General features: G+C 46.3%; 2 protein-coding genes and 1 long non-coding RNA gene across 8 annotated transcripts in view; 2 read left to right on the top strand and 1 right to left on the bottom strand.

The window, feature by feature from the left end:
- The window catches only part of LOC106564657 (mitochondrial Rho GTPase 1-A), a 33,063-nt gene extending 28,222 nt beyond the window's left edge, over positions 1-4,841 (top strand). For 3 of the 5 annotated variants that reach the window (XM_014130842.2, XM_014130843.2, XM_045691212.1), the window contains 2 exons: positions 847-969; positions 3,247-4,841. In XM_014130842.2, the coding sequence (XP_013986317.1) occupies positions 847-969; positions 3,247-3,364 (241 nt within the window). In that variant the 3' untranslated portion in view covers positions 3,365-4,841. The remainder of the gene's footprint in view (positions 1-846; positions 970-3,246) is intronic. The other 2 variants (XM_014130844.2, XM_014130845.2) reach the window with 1 other exon arrangement.
- An 8-nt stretch (positions 4,842-4,849) lies between these two features.
- LOC106564660 (uncharacterized) lies at positions 4,850-7,792 on the bottom strand. Its single transcript, XR_006757945.1, has 4 exons — positions 7,664-7,792; positions 6,147-6,233; positions 5,481-5,586; positions 4,850-5,294 (listed from the first exon to the last, which is right to left on the bottom strand). It is a non-coding gene; the product is annotated as an uncharacterized lncRNA (long non-coding RNA).
- Positions 7,793-7,877: 85 nt separating this feature from the next.
- The window catches only part of LOC106564658 (rhomboid-related protein 3-like), a 63,600-nt gene continuing 47,769 nt past the window's right edge, over positions 7,878-23,708 (top strand). Inside the window, exons 1-2 of one of the 2 annotated variants that reach the window (XM_014130846.2) lie at positions 7,878-8,873; positions 9,436-9,459. In XM_014130846.2, coding sequence (XP_013986321.2) covers positions 8,754-8,873; positions 9,436-9,459 — 144 coding nt within the window. In that variant the 5' untranslated portion in view covers positions 7,878-8,753. The remainder of the gene's footprint in view (positions 8,874-9,435; positions 9,460-23,708) is intronic. The other variant, XM_014130848.2, reaches the window with a different exon arrangement.

Here is a 23,708-nt window from a genome sequence, read left to right as displayed (position 1 = left end):
ATTCCCTTCGCTGATCTTGGTCAGAATGCACTACCAGGACTCCTACTTCCACAAGAAATGTTATTTTTGTTCGGAATACTCCATATTTATGTCCAAATACCTCTGTTTTGTTCGTGCGTACAGATCACTATCCAAAGGCGTAACGCGTGAGCGTAAAATAAGAGACAAAAAGTAAAATAGTTCCATTACCGTTCGTAGAAACATGTCAAACGATGTTTACAATCAATTCTTAGGGTCTTTTTAACATAAAACATCGATAATATTCCAACCGGACAATAGCGTATTCATTACAGAAGAAAAAGAATGAGCGGCGCGCCAAACGTGCCCGAGCAGTAAACAACTCACTTATACTCACATACATCATTCAAACAGTTTTAGAAACTTCAGAGTGTTTTCTATCCAAATATACTATGCACATCTTCGTTTCTGGGAGTGAGTAGGAGGCAGTTTACTCTTGGCACGTCAGTCATCCAAGCGACTCAATACTGCCACCATCCATAAGAAGTTAATCTATGGACCTCTAACTCTGTGGTGGCATAAGGACATTTGAACAATGTTGAAAATGATCCAAAGTGGCTATTAGGAGATTACTAACCCCAACAGTGTGAGGTGAAGATTACAATGGATCAGACTTGTGGTCATGCTCTCTCGTTGTTTAATTAGACAATTATCTTCCTCTCTTCCTGGGTGGGTGCTCTTGGTTTTTAACCCCATAACAGATGAGCTCTATGGACCAAAGAGCTCAAACCTTCTGGTGGCATCGGTCTTTGTTCTAACTCTCTTCTTCTTTGTGCCTGTGTATGTGTGTCTTTGCACATGTGTGGGTGGGTGCACCTCTCTCCTTAGTCATGCTCGGCTGCGCTGTATGTGTACCTGTAACAGGTGCACCTTCTGCCACCTGCAGAACTTCATCAACTCAGAGCTGGTGCAGACGGTGAAGGCCAAGCTCTACACCGCCATTCTCAGCAGGTCCTTACTCTTTCAGAGACCTTCCAACTCTTCTGTTTCACAATTCCCCTTTACGTTATTCTTCCTCCTCTTCTTCTTCACTTGCCATTTTCATTTTGCCCCCTGAAACATTTTGTTAATCATGTGGATTCTGTCTCCTTTTTTTTGTCTCTCTCTATCTGAGAACACTGTCTTTTCCTTCACACTCTTCTGTTTAACAATCCTCCTCTTCATTTGTCCCTCTTCTTTTTCATTTGCTGTTCATCGCCTCTGTTTTGACCCTGTTTTGGAGTTTGGGTGTTTTTGTCATGTGGATTGTCATTAACCACTGTTTGTATTCATGTAAATCTTCATGACGTCTCACTCTTATTCTTTTGCCTCACCCAAACGTTCCCTGATTGAGTTCCTTGATCCTCTCTCTTCGTCATTCGTCACTTGTTTTACCATCTTGTTCTATTCCAACCCTGTTCGTTATGTTCCTCTTCATTAATGAATAATGCATATGTAGTCTAATAATGCAGATTTCTAGTGTCTCATCTGTTCATCCTGTTGAACGTTCATCTTTTGGCAGCTTTAGTTGTGATTAGTACATAGGACTGTACGGCGGTTCAAAGCCACACTGTTTTGAGTGAATTCCTACATACAGTGCATTCGTAAAGTATTCAGACCCCTTGACTTTTTCCACATTTTGTTACGTTACAGCCTTATTCTAACATTGGCTAAATCGTTTTTTCCCTGCATCAATCTATACACGTTACCCCATAATGACAAAGCAAAAACAGGTTGTTTGAAATTTTTGCAAATGTAAAAAAGAAATCTAACTGAAATATTACATTTACATAAATATTCAGACCCTTTACTCAGTACTTTGTTGAAGCACCTTTGACAGCAATTACAGACTCGATTATTCTTGGGTATGACACTACAAGCTTGGCCCACCTGTTTTTGGGGAGTTTCTCCCATTCTTCTCTGCAGATCCTCTCAAGCTCTGTCAGGTTGGATGGGTAGTGTCGCTGCACAGCTATTTTCAGGTCATTCCAGAGATGTTTGATTGGGTTCAAGTCTGGGCTCTGGCTGGGCCACTCAAGGACATTCGGAGACTTGTCCCGAAGCCACTCCTGCGTTGTCTTGGCTGTATGCTTAGGGTTGTTGTCCTGTTGGAAGGCGAACTTTCGCTCCAGTCTGAGAACCTGCTCCAGAGCGCTCAGGATTTCATCAAGGATCTCTCTTTACTTTGCTCCGTTCATCTTTGCCTCAAACCTGACTAGTTTCCCAGTCCCTGCCACTGCCACCACCATGCTTCACCGTTTAGATGGTGCCAGGTTTCCTCCAGACGTGACGCTTGACATTCAGGCCTAAGAGTTCAATATTGGTTTCATCTTACCAGAGAATCTTGTTTCTCATGGTCTGAGAGTCCTTTAGGTGCCATTTGGAAAACTCCAAGCGGGCTGTCGTGCCTTTTACTGAGGAGTGGCTTCCGTCTGGCCACTCTTCCATAAAGGCCTGATAGTGCTGCAGAGATGGTTGTCCTTCCGGCTGTCCTTCTCCACAAAGGAACTATGGAATTCTGTCAGAGTGATCATCGGGTTCTTTGTCATCTCCCTGACCAAGGCCCTTCTCCACCGATTGCTCAGTTTGTCCCTGCGGCCAGCACTAGGAAGAGTCTTGGTGGTTACTGTGTTCTTGGACATTTTTTGGTACCCTTCCCCAGATCTGTGCCTCGACACAATCCTGTCTCGGAGCTCTACGGACAATTCCTTCGACCTCGTGTCATGCACTTTCAACTTTGGGACCTTTTTATATAGACGGGTGTGTGCCTTTCCAAATCATGTCCAATCAATTGAATTTACTACAGGTGGACTCCAATCATTGTTGTAAAAACATCTCAAGGATGATCAATGGAAACAAGATGCCCCTGAGCTCAATTTCGAGTCTCATAGCGAAGGGTCTGAATACTTACGTAAATAAGGTATCTGTTTTTTTGTTTTTTTTAATATACCTTTGCAAAAATGTCAAACCTGTATTGTGTGTACATTGATGAGGATTTTTTTTAAATACATTTTAGAATAAGGCTGTAACTTTACAAAATGTGGAAAAATGGAAGGGGTCTGAATACTTTCCGAATGCACTGTAGCATGTATCGTGATCATCTGTGTAAGCAGAGAGGTTATGTAAAAGCATTACATATTGTTGTCTCTGCCAACTCTGACCTATGTGCTCTCACTCTGTTTATTTCTCTTGCTCTCTTTCGGTCTCTGGATCCTCTCTCTCTCTGTCTCTGTGTGTCTCTCTTCTCAGACATGTGACACAGGCTGACCTGAAGAGCTCCGCCTTCTGGTTGAGAGTGAGCGTGGGAGCCACCGTGTTCGCCGTGCTGGGCTTCGCCATGTACAGAGTGCTGCTCAAACAACGGTGATCCACCCACCAACATCACCATGCAAACCCAACCTTTGCGAGACTTGTACCCAAATATTTCTGTGCTGTTTTGGCAACTACTATGGTGTATGGAGTGAATCCTAGCTTCCAGTTAAGTTGAATTTTCACTTAGTCATATATTGATGTCAATGTGAGACTAAGTGAAAATTCAACTTAAGTGCAAGTTAGGATCTGCCCCATAGGCAATAGGAGATGGCAGGACAGCACAAACGGATCTCAGACCAGGCTAAACCTTGCACCCTCTCCCAATAAATATCTCTCTAAGATCATAAAAGATCCACTATGTGATGAGGGGGAAAAAGCAAACGTTATTTAGTTTTATACCTAGAGATTTCATTTTGGTTTCTGAAAGTCTGTACTCAAAGTATGGCTATATATAATATTTATATTGAAAATGTGATTATATAACTACTACTGATGCAGCTTGTGATCTCTTCGTGCAAAATATATTTTTTTTGTTGGTTACCTGTGTGGATTGAAATGGGGAAACAATTCCATCTTAAGCAGTTGAAGTAAGGGTAGTGAAATGAGTATGCAAAATAACCAATACCATACACAAAAATATATGCTTTAAAACAAACACTGAAACAATGTATAAATAATGTGTATATATAACTGCTTGTATATTTGTTTTCCCTTGAACAAACGGGACATTATGAAGTTCATATGCTGACGGTATAATGGTACAACAAAGCCCCATTCAATGCTATAAAGGCATTAGCTTTCCATCATTTGTTTAGTATTTTCAAATTTTCTCAAACAAGTTCAGTAAGGGCTGTTCTACTGTTATTAAAAGAAGGTTGTTCTTTAGTTTGCCTTCCAGGGTCAGAAGCTTGGTGGCACACGTACAAATTTGTAAGGCTGAATCAGCCCATGTTCAATCAATGGCTGTTCCATATGGGATGATACTTTTTGTGTGTCTGCGCCTTACCCCTAGAACTCAGTAAGGCAGAAGTAGCCTCTGTGGCCCACCCATGGCTTCCTGTATGGGTATGGACCACCCAGGTGGTGTGTGTGTGTTGGGCATGCATGTCAAATGTGTGTGTGTGTGTGTGTGTGTTGGGCGTGCATGTCAAATCAAATTGTGTGTGTTGGGCGTGCATGTCAAATCAAATTGTGTGTGTTGGGCGTGCATGTCAAATCAAATTGTGTGTGTTGGGTGTGCATGTCAAATCAAATTGTGTGTGTTGGACATGCATGTCAAAATTGTGTGTGCTTGCTATGTGAGGCTGTACAGTTATTGTATTTGCAGGAGCTGTATTTGCATGCTTTGCTTTTTCTGATCATCCTCCAATATTGTTATAATATCAAATATACTGTTATTATGAAGCCAACATTCTTAATGGTATTATTCCAATTATACAAATGTTATCCAGCACCCCCAACTCCCAGAATATTAGGACAATTGTGTTTCACGTTTGCCTTTCCAGTGTTTATAATAAATACATCTACTTTAATCTTGTGTCAAGAATGTTTTATTGCATTTGGGGTCATTTTTTAAAATAAAAAGCAGCAGTTAATGCACACCCAAATAGTCCGAGGTGCTGACAAATGGAGAGGTACATTTTAAATAAAGAAAGTAGCATAATATATATATATGCTTCCAATGGTTTATTGGGTATCGCCAATGTTTTCGGAACAGTGCCTTCCTCAGAGCACGTAATGCAAGTCATCTGCAGACTGCGGAAGTGATTGGTATGATTTTGGCTTCAGAGTATTTGTTGTAGTATTGAGGTAATGCCAACATGCTGCTGAATGTTCTCTTAATTTCAGGTCCTCACTACATTGGTCAAGGAAGGTCCTACTGAGGGGTAGGGAAGGAGGCAGCCAGTGATGTCATTCCCCCTGCTTCTTGCCCCCGAAGTTCACGTGAAGGATGAGGTAATGTGACGTAGTAACTGTAGGTCTTCCTGTGGACACATGGGGGCAGTATTATCAAAATAATGATTCCAATGTCTACAGACGGCACACACCCATGTTTTTTTTTACCTTTATTTAACTAGGCAAGTCGGTTAAGAACAAATTCTTATTTTCAATGACGGCCTAGGAACAGTGGGTTAACTGCCTTGTTCAGGGGCAGAACGACAGATATTTACCTTGTCGGCTCGGGGATTCAATCTTGCAACCTATCGGTTATAATGGTGGAACAAGCTCCCTCACGATGCCAGGACAGCGGAGTCAATCACCACCTTCCGGAGACACCTGAAACCCCACCTCTTTAAGGAATACCTAGGATAGGATAAAGTAATCCTTCTAACCCCCCCTTAAAAGATTTAGATGCACTATTGTAAAGTGGTTGTTCCACTGGATATCATAAGGTGAATGCACCAATTTGTAAGAGCGTCTGCGAAATGACTTAAATGTAATAAGTACTATGCTCTAACCACTAGGCTATCTAATAACAATATTCAGGACCCAGTTGGTTCCCTCAGGGACCAGATGTGACTAGTCTCTCTCTAATGAGCCCCATCAGACTGCATAAAATTGCCTTTTTAGCCATGAAGATTATTCCCTAGGGCCTAACTGATCGGTCTGTTAATTCTCTCTCTCTCTCTCTCTCTCTCTCTCTCTGTCTCTGTCTCTGTGTGTGAGGGCGACGCAAATACATGGAACGCAGAGCCTTAACAGTGTGTGTGAGTGAGTACATGTGTGTCTAGCAGGTCATTTGTACCTGTTTTCACCAGTTAACACCTACGCAGGCCGAGCTACTAACATTCTGAGACAGAGTTGATAAGCTTTCCTCTCACAGTGCAGGTGTTTACCTGCGGTTAGCCTCAGTTCCTCTGCTCTCTCTCTCTTCTGTTCCGTGGCCTGTTCTACTTTCAGAGCTGACGCCACCAGCAGTTGACCTGTGAAAGTTGACATGGGAACGCTTCACCCAGTTAGATCATTTAAATTGGCGGTTCCCCTCCTCTCCCGTGTTGAGTTGCGCTACAGGCGGGCCAATGGTTTGAGTCACTGGTGATGTGGGGGATCTTGATACTATGAGTGTCTCCAAGTGTCGCTGTAACTCATAATGAGTAACCTATTACGAGTGTCTCTAACTGACTGGCCAAATTGCATAGATTTCAGTATGTGCAACCAGCAGGGGATTGGAATGCTTTGCTCACGGGTTAGTTAAGCCAAGGCTATCGGACGGTGATACTCAAGTGAGCATGATCTAAGTAGAAGTTTGAATGGAAACCACAGCAGTGTTAGGCTAAAGTAATAGAAAAAGTCATTAGAAATGGAGACCCCACATTCAGTATATGTATAGAGTAGTTGAGATGTGGTTCTGGGTGATGAGATTAGTTTAATTGTGATCTCACACATGGTAATTGTACGGATGACTGCAGATGGCATCCCAACAGCTTAGCTCTCTCTCTCGGAGGAAACGTTTTGAGGCCAGTTGAGGACTGTAGGGTTGGTAGTATAGTATTTCGCTGTTAAAACATTGTTGGCTGCAGTTTCATCCAAAAGTGCTGTGTAGGTGTCACAAGACCCATAAGGTTAAAAACAACCTATAGCCATATTGTTTCCATGGTAATACTATCGAATCGCATGGGGAAGTTTTGTGAGAGAGATACAATCTCTTTACGGTGCTACCAGCCCACTCAAAAGCAGCTGCACCCCACAGCCACAAAATAACTTACACACACAACTTACACACACAAGCACATGCATGTGCACACAAACAACACAAAACACACAGGTTGATCTTAAATGAGTGGTTTGTTTAAAGTGATTATAGATAATGGGTAGGTGGTCCTCTGGAATGGAAGATTGTCATTGCAGGCCTGCAGGGGAGTGTTTGTTTATGACCCTAAAACACAACCTGGAATTTACAGGCCCTTATTACCCTCCTCTGAACTTCAACCCACTTATCACCCAGATACAGAGAGGAAGGAAGGTGGAAAGGAAAACTGTGTTTGGTACTTGGTACCATAAGTGTCCTAGACTTACTATCATAGTAGATCAGTAGGTGCTATGCTTCATGATTGAATTCACCACCCTTTCAGTGAATGTTGGATGGAAATATTACAGGATAGAGTTGTCCCTCTGAATTAAATCCGTATCAGGCACTTCCACTGTCTGAATGCTATGTTGTGTATTTCTAATAGCCTACACCCACATTTGTGAGAGTGTTGAATTGGGATACTCTTCAGCCAAGTCTACTCACTGAGTCACATGCGCGCACTGTCTATCTGATGACATAACGTGATAAAGTACCAGAGTGAGAGCCAGCTGGTGTGAACCGGGGTTCCTCGAAGCCTTCTGTGGGTGTGGATGGTGTTCTCACCTTGCAGCCAACAATCCATCTTTCTCTGCGCCGGAGGCACGCATGCGACAGTGCAACGGAACCGAAGGTGCCTGCCTGCCTATCGGCTTGAACGGTGCCAGAGTGCCGGCTGGTCCCGATCCAACTCCGGGAGCGGAGTCAGTGTGTTCCTAGAGGCTGCTGACAGACACAGCGGAGTTGGGCAGCTGGCCGAGCTGCGTCGCTGTAAACAACTGCGAGGGTACAATGACGCACCTGAATTTACACTTGCGCAACTTTTGGACGGTCGACTAGACATCTTTGGAGTCAGTGTTCCGTGACGGATTGCCATGACATTTAGACTACCCATGCTGTTTTTGCGCAGTAGACTGAGTAGTATTATATGCTGTTTTATGCTGAGGGGTTTTTCAACTATGCCTATTACCTTGTAATACACTATGACGTCTTCTCTTATTCACTATTGAAGTGAGTAGCCAATTTCTTTCATTATCGCCACACACACCTCTATTCTATTTCATTTTCAGGTGAGTCACATTGGAATGAACAATCACTGCTGTCAACTTGGATAGTTGCCTGCCTGTCCGTCCGTCCCAATGAGATTTCAGTACTTTGGCAGTGAAAAATGCCGTGTCTGTCTACAGAGAGCTGGACTGAGGTGCAGGTGGGCTGTCGTATGAAATAGGAGAAGGACTTGGTGGCCACACACCCCCAATTCAGTTGTTACACACACACACACACTGTCGCTCGGAGTGGCGAGACGCAGATGCGCACTCCACGGACACCCAACTCGGCACCCAACTTTTGTTCTGTGCGTGGATCTATTAAACATATCTTTTCTCTTCAATGAGCTTGTGAACAAACGGAGGATAGATGTTATTTTGTGGGCAAATATATTTTTCTAAATATCCGCAAAGGACCAGGGTTGGAATAAGGATGCCCAATTGTGTTTGAGACACCTGCGTTGATTAACCTCGCTTGGTGATTTCTCAAATATGGATTATGTGCGTAATGTGGCTCAAATAGCAGAGAAAGGATATTGTTTTTGTCGGTAAGGATTTAATATTGAATCGCTCAGTAGTGCATTGAGGAGAAGGGCAGCCGCAGCCTGACGATGCCGGACGCGTCTCGGGACGTGCCGGTGCATTCCTCTCCAGCAGTGGCGGCGAACGCGGAGGGAGACGAGATAGAAGTGCTGGAGAGTATCGATGTTCTTCCCGTGGCCCCAGAGGACGTAAGTCTTGAGCCATATTCATATTGTCATCAGCGTTTTTCAATTTCATCCTAACACAGAAGATCACAATAAAGGCACATTTTTCCCACGGTGTATTATTCTACAGTAGCGAATCTTTTTTATTTAACTAGACAATACAAATAATAACACATTTTTATTTACAATGATGGCCTATGTTATGTCAGCATTATATCATACTGTGTTATGGTTGTAAGCTATGAATATTATTATGCCAACGACCATTCTCAGACAGCTTCCTAGACTCATACATAGACCATAGTCATTATATCATCACCGTCAACAATCCATTGACTATATGTGTTCATTACAGCTAACTGAGCAGGCGTAGCATGGCTACTACCATACATAATTGATGATGTCTTCAATTGTTCAATTATATTGATTTATTGAATGAAGGAAAGTTCTTGTAGGCTACCTGCCGACATCACTCCTTAATGACAGGTGTGTCTATCTGTTAAATGGCCCCTTTCTCTCTGAAACCTTTTCTTTCCTCTTTTCTCAATCTTTCCCTCCCCGCTCCTTTCCTCTTTCCCTATCTCAGCAATGGAAATCTCTGTTCGACAAGGTATGTATAGTCGTTGTGTTACGGACTCTCTCTGTTTCATGCTCACTCATGAAGGGTGTCTACTTCTGTCTTTTTATGTGAGGAACTGTTTGCTGTCCTAACTTTGTAACTTGTTACATGTTAACATGTGCTTTATTGCTACCGTATTTAGTACTAAAACTGTGACTTATGAGCTGACCTTCATCTTCGCCCAATACTCATGGAATAGCAAGTCAACTATCCTTGACATTATTATAAAGTCTAGCTCCTGTCATTCCTGCGGTGGCGGTGAGTCGAGCCCTTGATGCCTGAGGAATGGGAGGCGGAGAACCAGATAAAAGAAGCAAGCAGGTTGTGTTGGGTGTGTCCCTCCTCCAGTCCTCCTGACATCGACCCTCCCAAATGCATTTAGAGCAATACATAATCCTGGTTACAGTTGCCGTTGCTCCGCCTGTGGGCTGTCATGTCAGCGGCCACAGAGACAAACAAGTGTGTGTGTGTGTGTGTGTGTGTGTGTGTGTGTGTGTGTGTTATGCCCAGGCCATCAGGTTGGCATGACAGACGGAATACCAGACCCCCCCCAACTCGCACACCCTCTCTCTCACCACTCCATCCCAGGGAGCCGCCTCAACACCTGCCTGCCCCAGCCCGGCCCGCGGGCCCCACACTCACTCCTGGTCTCTCAGGGGGGGACAAAGGAAGTATAAGGGGGTTAGGGAGGGGGACAGGGGGGAAGTCAGAGGCTCGTGTCAGGCTCGCTCTTTCAGGCTCTGGAGGACTGGCCAGGGACTCATGGGATTACGGGAAAAGGGGGTCGGGGTCTTTGGTGTGTTTATGTGTGTGTGGGGTGGGTATACATTGAGGAAAGGCATTGAGCGGGCCTCTCAATCCACTGCCTTTATGCGGCGCGGCATCGCTTTGAATTTCTCAAGTGGCCTTCAGACTAGATGGGAGGGGAGGCGGGGGGCGAACCATATATAGCCTATAGAAGGGGTTGCTGTCCAGTCTGGCAGCTACAAATGCCCTTTCACTCTTTTATTCCCTCCCCCCCGTCCACCTCTTAAATGACCCGTTCCATTTGTCATACATTGGAAATGTTGACCTTTAGGGTCACTCAGCTCCTCACAGTGGACACCAAGGAAGATAAATTATAGAGTGGATGGTGGATCAGAAATGGGGATTTTTACTGGCAACCATTGGATGACTGAAAAAAAATGGAATAGTTGGACGTTCAGAAACGGAGGAATAGGCCCTACTCGTTGGATGTTTAGTTCATAAATGGAGGAAAAGTGTCACAGTTGTCGTAAGAACGGGACCAAGGCGCAGCGGATGTTGAGTTCTACATATTTATTACAAAGTGAAACTAAGCAAAAGCAAATAAATCAATAAACGAACAACGAAACATGACTACGTGGTGTACATGCACAAACACAAAACAATATCCCACAAACACAGGTGGGAACAAGGGCTCTCTATGGTCAGGGCGTGACAGTACCCCCCCAAAGGTGCGGACTCCGGCCGCAAAACCTGAAACCAAATGGGAGGGTTTGGGGGGGGTGACTAGTGTCGGTGGCGGCTCCGGTGCGGGTCGTAGCCCCCCCCCCCCAGACCCCGGATCCGACCATGGCGCCGGGCTGAACGATGTGCCTGGACTGGGCATTGGCGCAGAGAAGGGCTCCGGCCCTGGAGCTGGGTTGGACGCCGTGCCTAGACTGGGCATCGGTGCAGAGAAAGGCTCTGGCCATGGAGCTGGGTTGAACGCCGCGCCCGGACTGGGCACCGGTGCAGAGGAAGGCTCCGGCCTTGGAACTGGGCTGGTCGCCGTGCCTGGACTGGGCACCGGCGCTGAGAAAGGCTCCGGCCTAGGAGCGGGACTGGATGCCATGTCTGGACTGGACACCGGCGCAGAGGAGGGCTCCTGCCATGAAGCTGGACTGGATGCCGTGCCTGGACTGGGCACCAGCACAGAAGAATGCTCCGGCCATGGAGCGGGACTGGACACCGTGCCTGGACTGGGCACCGGCGCAGAGGAAGGCTCCTGCCCTGGAGCTGGACTGGATGCCGTGCCTGGACTGGGCACCGGCGCAGAGGAAGGCTCCTGCCCTGGAGCTGGACTGGACGCCTTGCCTGGAAGCTCTGGACCGGGAACCGTCGCCGGAAGCTCCGAACCGGGAACCGTCGCCGGAAGCTCCGGACCGTGAACCGTCGCCGTAAGACCCCGGATCCGACCATGGCGCCGGGCTGGACGATGTGCCTGGACTGGGCATCGGCGCAGAGAAGGGCTCCGGCCCTGGAGCTGGGTTAGACGCCGTGCCTTGACTGGGCATCGGCGCAGAGAAAAGCTCCGGACCGTGAACCGTCGCCGGAAGCTCTGGACTGTGAATGCGCACTGGAGGCCTAGTGCATGGAGCCGGTACAGGTGGCACCGTACTGGTGACACGCACTTCAGGGCGAGTGCAGGGAGCAGGCACAGGACGTACCGGACTGGTGACACGCACTTCAGGGCGAGTGCGGGGAGCAAGCACAGGACGTACCGGACTGGGGACACGCACTTCAGGGCGAGTGCGAGGCGGCGGCACAGGATGTACCGGACTGGGAACACGCACTTCAGGGCGAGTGCGAGGTGGCGGCACAGGATGTACCGGACTGGGAACACGCACTTCAGGGCGAGTGCGAGGAGGAGGCACAGGACGTACCGGACTGGGGAGGCGCACTGGAGGCCAGAAGCGTGGAACCGGCCCAGGTTGCACCAAACTGCTAACCGGTTCCTCTGGTCGGCTGTTGAGCAGAACACACTTGCACAACATCTCTCTCATCTCTCTCTCTCCCAACTTCCCCATTGCCTCCTTGACGGTCTCTGGCTCTTCAGGGCGAGTGCAGGGAGCAGGCACATGACGTACCAGGCTGGGGAGGCGCACTGGAGATCTGGTGCGTGGAGCCGGCACAGATGGCACCGGACTGATGACCTGATCTTCAGCCCGCCTGCACTGCAGCCTACTCTTTGCCAACATCATTCTCTGATATCTTTCTTCACATTGCTCCATCGACTCCCAGGCGGGCTCTGGCTCTCTCCTTGGGTCGACCGACCACTTGCTCCATGTGCTCTGGCTCTTGCCGCGGCTCAGCCGGGCCACCCCTTGTGCCCACCCCCCCCAAAAAAAAATCTTGGGGTTTTCCTTGGGCTTTCTGTGGCCGCATCCACCCATCACTTCTTCCCATGTCCAACAATCCTTTACCTCGTGGATATGCTGCTTAGTCCTCTTTTGGTGGGATATTCTGTCACGGTTGTTGTAAGAACGGGACCAAGGCGCTGTGGATGTTGAGTTCCACATATTTATTACAAAGTGAAACTTTAAGATAAAGCAAATAAATCAATAAACGAACAACGAAACATGACTACGTGGTGTACATGCACAAACACAAAACAATATCCCACAAACACAGGTGGGAAAAATAGCTACTTAAATATGATCCCCAATTAGAGGCAACGATTACCAGCTGCCTCTAATTGGGAACCAAACCAAAACACCAACATAGAAATGTTAAACTAGAACACACCCTCGTCATGCCCTGACCTACTACACCATAGAGAAACAAGGGCTCTCTATGGTCAGGGCGTGACAAATAGGCCTTGCTCGTTGGATGTTTAGTTCATAAATGGAGGAATAGGCCCTGCTCGATGGATGTTTAGTTCATAAATGGAGGAATAGGCCTTGCTCGATGGATGTTTAGTTCATAAATGGAGGAATAGGCCTTGCTCGATGGATGTTTAGTTCATAAATGGAGGATTAGGCCTTGCTTGATGGATGTTTAGTTCATAAATGGAGGAATAGGCCTTGCTCGTTGGATGTTTAGTTCATAAATGGAGGAATAGGCCTTGCTCGTTGGATGTTTAGTTCATAAATGGAGGAATAGGCCTTGCTCGTTGGATGTTTAGTTCATAAATGGAGGAATAGGCCTTGCTCGTTGGATGTTTAGTTCATAAATGGAGGATTAGGCCTTGCTCGATGGATGTTTAGTTCATAAATGGAGGAATAGGCCTTGCTCGATGGATGTTTAGTTCATAAATGGAGGAATAGGCCTTGCTCGTTGGATGTTTAGTTCATAAATGGAGGAATAGGCCTTGCTCGATGGATGTTTAGTTCATAAATGGAGGATTAGGCCTTGCTCGATGGATGTTTAGTTCATAAATGGAGGAATAGGCCTTGCTCGTTGGATGTTTAGTTCATAAATGGAGGAATAGGCCTTGCTCGATGGATGTTTAGTTCATAAATGGAGGATTAGGCCTTGCTCGATGGATGTTTAGTTCATAAATGGAGGAATAGGCCTTGCTCGTTGGATGTTTAGTTCATAAATGGAGGATTAGGCCTTGCTCGTTGGATGTTTAGTTCATAAATGGAGGATTAGGCCTTGCTCGATGGATGTTTAGTTCATAAATGGAGGATTAGGCCTTGCTTGATGGATGTTTAGTTCATAAATGGAGGAATAGGCCTTGCTCGTTGGATGTTTAGTTCATAAATGGAGGAATAGGCCTTGCTCGTTGGATGTTTAGTTCATAAATGGCAAAGTTTGTACCACATATACCACCGTATTTCCTATATAGTTGACTAATCTTGAACAGAGCCGTGTTCAAAAGTTGTGCACTATTTAGGGAATAGGGAACCATTTTGATCACAGGTAATATGATACAGGGATAATGTTTCCCATAATTCTTTGCTTTGTCATCTCGAGAGCACAAATTGTCCGTCCACATCACCCAGATTGTTTAGCTGGCCCATGTGCCAACGCCTCTTTCTAGGTTCCGTCCCAAATGGTACCCTATTCCCTATGTAGTGCACTACTTTTGACCAGAATCCTATGGGTCCTGGTCAAAAGTAGTGCACTGTAAAGGGAATAGGGTGCCATTTGGGACACATACCTAAATGACTCCCAGGCTGGTGTTTTAATCAAAGTGCTGTGTGCTCTGTTCAGTTCCCACAATGTCCCCTGAGAGGACTTTGTTGCAGTGAAAGTGCTTTCTCTTCAACCAGGAAATAAGATAATAAACCTACGATAGCTCTGATTTGTGTTACCTATCTAAGATCTCTAAACATACTAGGGAATGGGGACTACTACGACACACACACCACACACACACACACACACACACACACACACACACACACACACACACACACACACTACTGGCCTGATTAGTGATGATGGTGAAACCACTCAAGAAGAAACAGTCTGAGTATTTGTGTCTTGCCCTCACAGAAAAATGAAACAAACAAGTTGGTGTTTTTCCTTGAAAGACGACCCAAGGGATATTTGTTTTTGTTTTTATGACTGTGTAAGGCAGTGCAGTGTGCATTACAAATGTTATAGTGGATATTTGTTGCGTTACCTCATTCTGTTTCCTTAGTGGTTGGTGGAGAGGGAGTAGGAGCTTATTGTGTTTCTTGCTTGTTGCGCTGACACATTTCTGTGTACAACCCAAACTGTGTACACACTCAGTCATTATCTGGGATGGGAATGTCTCCATTAGTCACCCCCTCTTACCTTTCTATGGAAGTGCCCAGATGAAGTCAGCACCAGACAGGAATAATAAGTCCGTATACTGATGTAAATGGTTTGGAACTCATGGGTGAAGGAACACATGGAGGATACCCTGCTTGCTAATGTTACAACTCTCTGGCTGACCTTTGAATGACTTTAACAAAAGCTCTTAACACCATCTTATTTGAGTCACAGAGTACATACCAAAGAAATAGAATCTATACAGCGGTTCCCAGCCCTATCTACAGATGATATTTCTATGGTACAGACTGTGACTGAACCATTGACCAGTAACAGAGAAAACCTGTGTTGAAGGAGTGCTGTGCGATAACACTTGTTCTACAGGCCCCAATCCCATTATTACCCCATCTGCCTTCCCTGTGTGTCCCCACAATGGCCAGTCGTCCCCACACTGTATCCTTTGTGTTGACATGTGCCACTGTACTGTACACACACAATCCTGCTCTGCCTGCCTCTGGCCTGTTAAGACGCCAACAGGCACGCATCCAGAACAGAGGGAATTATGGGGATTAAGACTTTTTCACATGGGCACACAGTGTACACCACAGGAGGTTGGTGGCACCTTAATTGGGGAGGACGGGCTCGTGGTAATGGCTAGAGCGGAATAAGTAGAATGGCATCAAATACATTCCATTTGCTCTATTCCAGCCATTATTATGAGCCATCCTCCCCTCAGCAGCCTCCACTGGTGTACACACATCCAGTTTAACCAGGATCCTGTCACATTACACGCTACAGTGAACTGGGGACAGGAACCAGTCAAATGCTCTTTGATCGGAGTGGGGACCCACCTGTTCTTAGTGTGTGTGTGTGTGTGTGTGTGTGTGCATGCCTCTCAATCTGGGCTCTTTATCTCATGCCGTTGTATGTGTCAATGAGCATGTGAAGTGGAGCGTGGCTGCAATTGACAGAATAGGAAGGCAGGCAGTCATCATTTCGGGCATCTTTTGTTTAGCGCCACTCACTCGGTCCCCACATGGTACAGCTGCCAGCCTCTCAACCCTGTCATTCTTCTCTTCTCCATTGTCATGACTCAGAGGGTTGATTGTCAACAGTCCAGGTAACTGGTACTAATTGGGTTTGAGCCAAAATGGTGTCCCTGGTCTGATTGTAGGGTTGCCATACGTCCTCTCTCATCCCATTACTCTCAGCATTTAGGTGTTTACTTCCTGTTAGCTCCGCCAACTTGTGTTGTATGTGTTGATGCTGGTTTCCCATACCTCCTAAACCAATGTTCTCTCAATATTGAGGTTTTCATCATAGAGATAGATTAGTCTATATGTATAGCTCTATATGTAGGCTATAATCTCTATGCTTTTTTTATGCTTTAAATACATTTCCTTATTTCCCTAATGAAAGGGAGTTCCAGTCAGTAAGTTATGAGCAGCTGTTTTAATGTTGCGCTATAAATAGCCCCTCCCCTGCCTGTCGATCTGTCGATAGACAGAAAGATTTGCTGCTGCTTCAGGCATAACTGGCTGCAGCAGTGTGTACACATGGAGAGATGAAATATGGCAGCACAAAATGAACGTGTATCTTTTGATGGTTCAATGCTATGTGCTCTACACACATGGCGCAGAGTGGTCCCGTGTGTGTGTGTGTGTACAGCATATGTTTGTTTAATGTGTATTTATTTGTGTATGTGTGTGTGACTGTGTGTACCTACAGTATGTCCCTAAGTTTGTCTTCGATATGTTAAATCCGTTAGAGGGGGTCAGCGGGGTGGAATCGATGCCAGTGAGTGGTACTCTGGGGAGAGTGTTTGACTCTGTGTGTGACTGTGTGGATGTAGGGATACGCCAGCTGTCAGTGCAGAGACCCTGTGTCATCTCTCTTTCCCTCTCCTCTCCCCCCTGTCTCTCTCTCTCTCTCTCTCTCTCTCTCCCCCTGTTTAGTTTTTCGGCCGATTTGGCTTCAGTTTCTACAGTGAAGTGGATAACATTGCTGAGGAGAGGAGAGTACCCATCATCCACTTACAGGCTCTCTTAAGTTCACCGTCGCTTGAGAACGTTTACACACGTCAGTAGGTTTACTGCAGGGGTCTGATGGGGTGACATCCTGTTAGTGACATCCTCTGAGTTTTTATTAACATGTTATTATACTCAGTATATCATTCCCTTTTTACGCTCAGTGAAAGTTCATCTTTTGAATTTCTCTCTGACTGTGGGAGCAAGTTACATGTCACTCATAGCTCCCAGTCTAGGCCATAAGTTGAGTACAGTAGCAGAACCTACCCTGCAATGTCTGCAATATTTTTGTGAATTCCCCTGTTTCCACAGAAACCCTTGACATACCGATCAAGACTTCCCGAACTTGGGAGCGGGCGCAGGTGCTAAACGGCTCCTATTTCAGCTTGTCACTCAGATCTATTGGGATCAAAGACACTAAGATCCATTCATTCCTTATGTCTGAAACTGTGATACCTTCCCACAGGTTGTGGTTACAGGGGATACTATACTGGGAGAGTCCTCTCCTGGCAGGGACCCACCACTCTGCTCTAAACGCCTGGGGGCCTGCAGTATGTGTGGGTTTCATGTCTTTTGTGCCAAAGTCTTTCCGTGGTCTTTGTGTTTGTTGGAGTTTCTACGTTTTACTCGTTGGGTTTGTGTGTGTTTCTTGTGAATGTGTGTGTTTGTGAGTGTGTGTATCAGGGTTCTGGACCAGTTATACTGGGGTTTAGGTGAGACAAAAGGTCTAGTGCGGTGGTAACCAATCTTTTCTGAGTCAAGATCACTTAAGCTAAAACATTTTGACCCCCTTTTCTCTTCGTGTTATCCAATTGGTAGTTACAGTCTTGTCTCATCGCTGTAACTCCCGTATGGACTCGGGAGAGACAAAGGTCGAGAGCCGTTCGTCATCCGAAACTCAACCCAACGAAGCCGCACTGCTTCTTGACACAATGCCCACTTAACACGGAAGCCAGCAGCACCAATGTGTCGGAGGAAACACCGCACACCTGGCGACCATGTCAGCGTGCACTGCCCCCAGCCCTCCACAGGAGTCGCTAGTGCGCGATGGGACAAGTACATCCCTGCCGGCCAAACCCTCCCATAACCCGGACGACGCTGGGCCAATTGGGCTCCACCCCATGGGTCTCCCGGTCGCGGCCGGCTGCGTCAGACCCTGGACTCAAACCCAGAATCTCTAGTGGCACAGCTAGCACTGCGATGCAGTGCCTTAGACCACTGCGCCACTCGGGAGGCCGTCAAGATCACTGAGTCAAAATGCAAGCCGAGATCTACCACTCAGATTTTGTTTTAAACACAACTTAAAAAACTTAAGCCTGTGCAACATGAACCTATTAAAATCCATTCTGTAGCAATGAGGTTTGTAGTTGGCTGTAGACCCAATACATTACCACTGCATATTGACTATGCTTGAATTGCCCTGCCAATGTTGTTCTTCTCAGGCAATATAGACATTATATTGCAACATTTTAGGTATATAATCACACTGGAAATATATCATTTATTGTTTTACTTTGTCACACCTGCTCCCGCTCTCCCTCTCTGGCTCTCGAGGGCACCAGGCTGCCCAGCACTACTCACTCATTACGCACACCTGTTTCCCTTGTCACGCGCATCAGCGATTCATTGCACTCACCTGGACTCAATCACCTGTGTCATTACCTCCCCTATATATGTCTGTTCCCCAGCTTTGTTCCCCGCTTCAGCATTAATTGTTGCTTGTCATTTTGTTACCCGGTTCTGATGCTGTTCCTGTCCTGTTCCATGTCTGTGCTATATTAAATGTTCACTCTCCGTACCTGCTTCTCTACTGCAGTATCGGTTCTTACATACTTGTGAGGTACAGCTGAGTGAGCATAATAATTTCCATATTTTTTTACTGGACTGACGACCAGCATCTGATGGGTAGTCTGAGGAGAGGAAGGGTGCAGTGGTGAGGCTGCCTCTTACCCAACTTACCGTCCCTCCGCTCTCCCTCCCCTCTGGGAACACAGTCTTCCGTTGATGGTAGAACTCAAGTCGCACTGCATTATTTCTGCATCATGCACCAATTCACGTTGTTACTCCGATGACCAGAGAAAGTGAAATATTCATCGATATTAAAAAAGACAAGCAGGAAGCTGCTAATAATAACAACGCAAGCTTATCGAAACACTTTGCTACTCATTCATTGCAGCTGCAGTGCTGGTTGTAGCGCTAGTGGAAGTAGGGAGAACGTGCATTTCATGGCTTATAAAAGTGTTGAACAAAGTGTTGACAGTACTGAATAACAACTTAAACATGAACATACTCATAAAAACAGCAGCTCTTTGCTGTATTCGTTGAGTCTCTCTCTAGTCATGGTTGTAAAAGTTTAGAACTCTCATATTATCAACTTTGCTGTGTGCTTGAGGCTTCTTTTTAGTCTATGGCTCGAAGAAACTGCAGACACGGTGATCTGAGCTATCTGATTGGCCAGAGGTAGGCCTATAAGTGTGCGTGATTTGCTCTCTGGGCCTGCTGGGTAGGCGGAGTTCTACCTTCAGACATATGAAATGGTTCAAAATGGAAACACTTTGCCATCTCGGTGCTAAGGCTGCTGAAACAAGTGCAGCTACTGCCAACAGCGCGACTCTATATAATAAAAAATATATAGGAACGAAAGGCCACAGAGTTTCTAAACTCAGAGACGCAGCATTGCGAGACTGTTTGGAAAGTAGACTAAGCAGACCAGGCCGGGGTTTAAGGTTTGAGAAGTCAATGAGAGAAGTGAAAAATTCTTAGTTGTTAATTTTTCATTATCTAAAGAAAGGCTCAACCTAGATTCAAGTCAATGTCTTTGAAACATGGTATTGCTCCAACTTCGTGAAAGTGACAAACTGACACCTTTTTATTTTTGTGAAAAACAACTTAGGGCCTCCCGAGTGGTGCAGCGGTCACTAGAGGCGTCACTACAGATCCGGGTTCGAGCCCGGGCTGTGTCGCAGCTGGCCGCGACCGGGAGACCATGACGTGGCGCACAATTGACCCAGCGTCGTCTGGGTTAGGGGAGGGTTTTGCCGGCCGGGAAGTCCTTGTCCCATTGCGCTCTAGCGACTCCTGTGGCGGGCCGGGCGCGTGCATGATGACACGGTCGCCAGTTGGACGGTATTTCCTCCGACACATTGGTGCGTCTGGCCTCCGGGTTAAGAGGGCAGTGTGTCAAGAAGCAGTGTGGCTAAGGAGGTTCGGGTTTCGGAGGACGCATTGCTCTCGACCTTCACCTCTCCCGAGTCCATAGGGGAGTTGCAACGATGTGACAAGACTGTAACTACCAATTGGATATCACGAAATTTGTGGAGAAAAAGGGTTCAAAAAGTATATAATTAACAACTACTTTATATTGAAGGAGTGCCTTTGATTTGATGGCCTGCAGATGTGCAGTTTGGCGCGAGACGACCATTAGACCCAACGACGTGTTTCTGCACATGAGCTTAGCTAGCCTACAAGTGTGATCGGGATTTCTATTGGAGAAGCAGTTTTATCCTATCTTCATACTGTACTGTCTTTGGCAAGGCTTTATCGTTGTTTTTTTTTACAGAAATGTTTGGTGATCAACTAGGAATGCCTTGGCGACCACTGGTCTAGTGAATCAGCGCTCATACACACACACACACACACACACACACACACACACACACACACACACACACACACACACACACACACACACACACACACACACACACACGTCTGTCTCTGTGACACATTCCTGCCCCACAAACCCTACTGGTTCAACACTGAAGCCCTTCAGGTGGACTGTTGACACTGCAACAATTAACAGTGTGCTTTTAATTTAAACCTCAAACCAGTGTAACTGAATACTTCCCTTGTGTTCACCAGGGCATTTTAGCAGTCCCCTTTAAAACACCTCACCGTCTAGCTGTGTGTATTGTCTCCCTAGACATTACACTAGTGTTGAAGTGAGGACAGCTTGCGGTTTAGATGAAATAAAGCGAGGGCCTGGAAATTCAAAGCTTGTTGGCGTTTCCTGCAGCAACTTTTCCTTCCACTCACAAACCTTTTCTTCCCACTCACAAACCCAAACTAAAAGGCTAAACTGACCATTTTTCAGCACTCCTAGTCTGAGATTCATACTTGGTCTGTATCTTCCGTATTCTACCTCAGTAGCACTATTTCCTGCTTTGGCTGACACATCAAATCACATTTTATTTGTCACACGTGCCGAATACAACAGGTGTAGACTTTACAGTGAAATGCTTACTTAAAAGCCCTTAACCAACAAGGCAGTTTTAAGAAAAAACTAAAAAAGTAAGACAATAACAATAGCAAGGCTATATACAGGGGGTACAGGTACAGAGTCAATGTGCAAATGTGCAGGGGCACCGGTGTCGAGGTAATTGAGGTAATTATGTACATATAGGTAAAGTTATTAAAGTGGCTATGCATAGATAATAACAGAGAGTAGCAGCAGCATGGGGGGGGGGCAATGTAAATAGTCTGGGTAGCCATTTGATTAGCTGTTCAGGAGTCTTATGGCTTGGGGGTAGAAGCTGTTTAGAAGCTTCTTGGACCTAGACTTGGCGCTCCGGTACCGCTTGCCGTGTCGTAGCAGAGAGAACAGTCTATGACTGGGGTAGCTGGAGTCTTTGACCGTTTTTAGGGCCTTCCTCTGACACCGCCTGGTATAGAGGTCCTGGATGGCAGGAAGCTTGGCCCCGGTGATGTACTGGGCCGTACGCACTACCCTCTGTGGTGCCTTGCGGTCGGAGGCCGAGCAGTTGCCATTCCAGGCAGTGATGCAACCGGTCAGGATGCTCTCGATGGTGCAGCTGTAAAACCTTTTGAGGATCTGGGGACCCGTGCCAAATCTTTTCAGTCTCTTGAGGGGGAATAGGTTTTGTTGTGCCCTCTTCACGACTGTCTTGGTGTGCTTAGTACATGTTAGTTTGTTGGTGATGCGGACGCCAAGGAACTTGAAGCGCTCAACCTGCTCCACTACAGCCCTGTCAATGAGAATGGGGGCATGCTCGGTCCTCCTTTTCCTGTAGTCCACAATCATCTCCTTTGTCTTGATCACATTAAGGGAGTGGTTGTTGTCTTTGCACTACACGGTCAGGTCTCTGGCTTTCTCGTCGTTGTCGGTGATTAGGCCTACCACTGTTGTGCCATCAGCAAACTTAATGATGGTGTTGGAATCGTGCCTGGCAGTGCAGACATTAGTGAACAGGGAGTACAGGAGGGGACTGAGCACGCACCCCTGAGGGGCCCCCGTGTTGAGGATCAGTGTGGCGGATGTGTTGTTACCTACCCTTACCACCTGGGGGCGGCCCGTCAGGAAGTCTAGGGTCCAGATTGCAGAGGGAGGTGTTTAGTCCCAGGGTCCTTAGCTTAGTGATGAGCTTTGAGGGCACTATGGTGTTGAACACTGAGCTGTAGTCAATGAATAGCATTCTCACATAGGTGTTCCTTTTGTCCAGGTGAGAATGGGCAGTGTGGAGTGCAATAGAGATTGCATCATATGTGGATCTGCTGGGTCTATATGCAAATTGGATAGGGTTTCTGGGATAATGGTGTGATGTAAGCCATGACCAGCCTTTCAAAGCATTTCATGGTTACAGACATGAGTGCTACGGGTTGGTAGTCATTTAGGTTATCTTAGTGGTCTTGGGCACAGGGACAATGGTGGTCTGCTTGAAACATGTTGGTATTACAGACTCAGACAGGGAGAGGTTGAAAATGTCAGTGAAGACGTTTGCCAGTTGGTCAGTGCATGATCGGAATACACGTCCTGGTAATCCATCTGGCCCAGCAACCTTGTGAATGTTCACCTGTTTAAAGGTCTGTGGAGAGTATGATCACACAGTCGTCCGGAACAGCTGATGCTGTCATGCATGTTTCAGTGTCGAAGCGAGCATAGAAAGCGAGCATAGAAATAAGCGAAGCGAGCATAGAAATAATTTAGCTCGCTTGGTAGGCTCGTGTCACTGGGCAGCTCTCGGCTTTGCTTCCCTCTGTAGTTTGTAATAGGTTGCAACCCCTCCACATCCAACGAGCGTTGGAGCCGGTGTAGTACGATTCGATCTTATTCCTGTATTGACGCTTTGCCTGTTTGATGGTTCGTCAGAGGGCATAGCAGGATTTCTTATAAGTGTCCCGCTCCTTGAAAGCGGAAGCTTTAGCCTTTAGCTCAGTGCGGATGCTGCCTGTAATCCATGATGACGTCCTCGTTGCACTTATTTATAAAGCCAGTGACTGATGGGGTGTACTCCTCAATGCCATCGGAAGAATACCGGAACAAATTCCAGTCTGTGCAAGCAAAACAGTCCTGTAGTTTAGCATCTGCTTCATCTGACCACTTTTTTATAGACCGAGTCACTGGTGCTTCCTGCTTAAATTTTAGCTTGTAAGCGGGAATCAGGAGGATAGAGTTATGGTCAGATTTGCCAAATGGTGGGTGAGGGAGAGCTTTGTATGCGTCTCTGTGTGTAGAGTAAAGCTGGTCTAGAATTGTTTTCCAGCGAATCACGGGGATCTGGGCCTGGTCGGGCGTCCGTAGTATATCCCTTGAGTCCGACTCATTGAAGAAGTACTCCTCGTCCAACTTGAGGTGAGTAATCCCAGTTCTGATGTCCAGAAGCTCTTTTCGGTCATAAGAGACAGTAGCAGCAACATTATGTACAAAACAAGTTACAAACAACGCGAAAAGACAAACAAAATAGCATGGGTGGTTAAGAGCCGATAAGACGTCAGCCCTACCCTCCG

Source organism: Salmo salar, chromosome ssa12 (genome assembly GCF_905237065.1).
Source record: "Salmo salar chromosome ssa12, Ssal_v3.1, whole genome shotgun sequence".
NCBI classification, from domain to species: Eukaryota; Metazoa; Chordata; class Actinopteri; order Salmoniformes; family Salmonidae; genus Salmo; species Salmo salar.
This window is presented reverse-complemented; position numbering and strand designations above follow the sequence as displayed.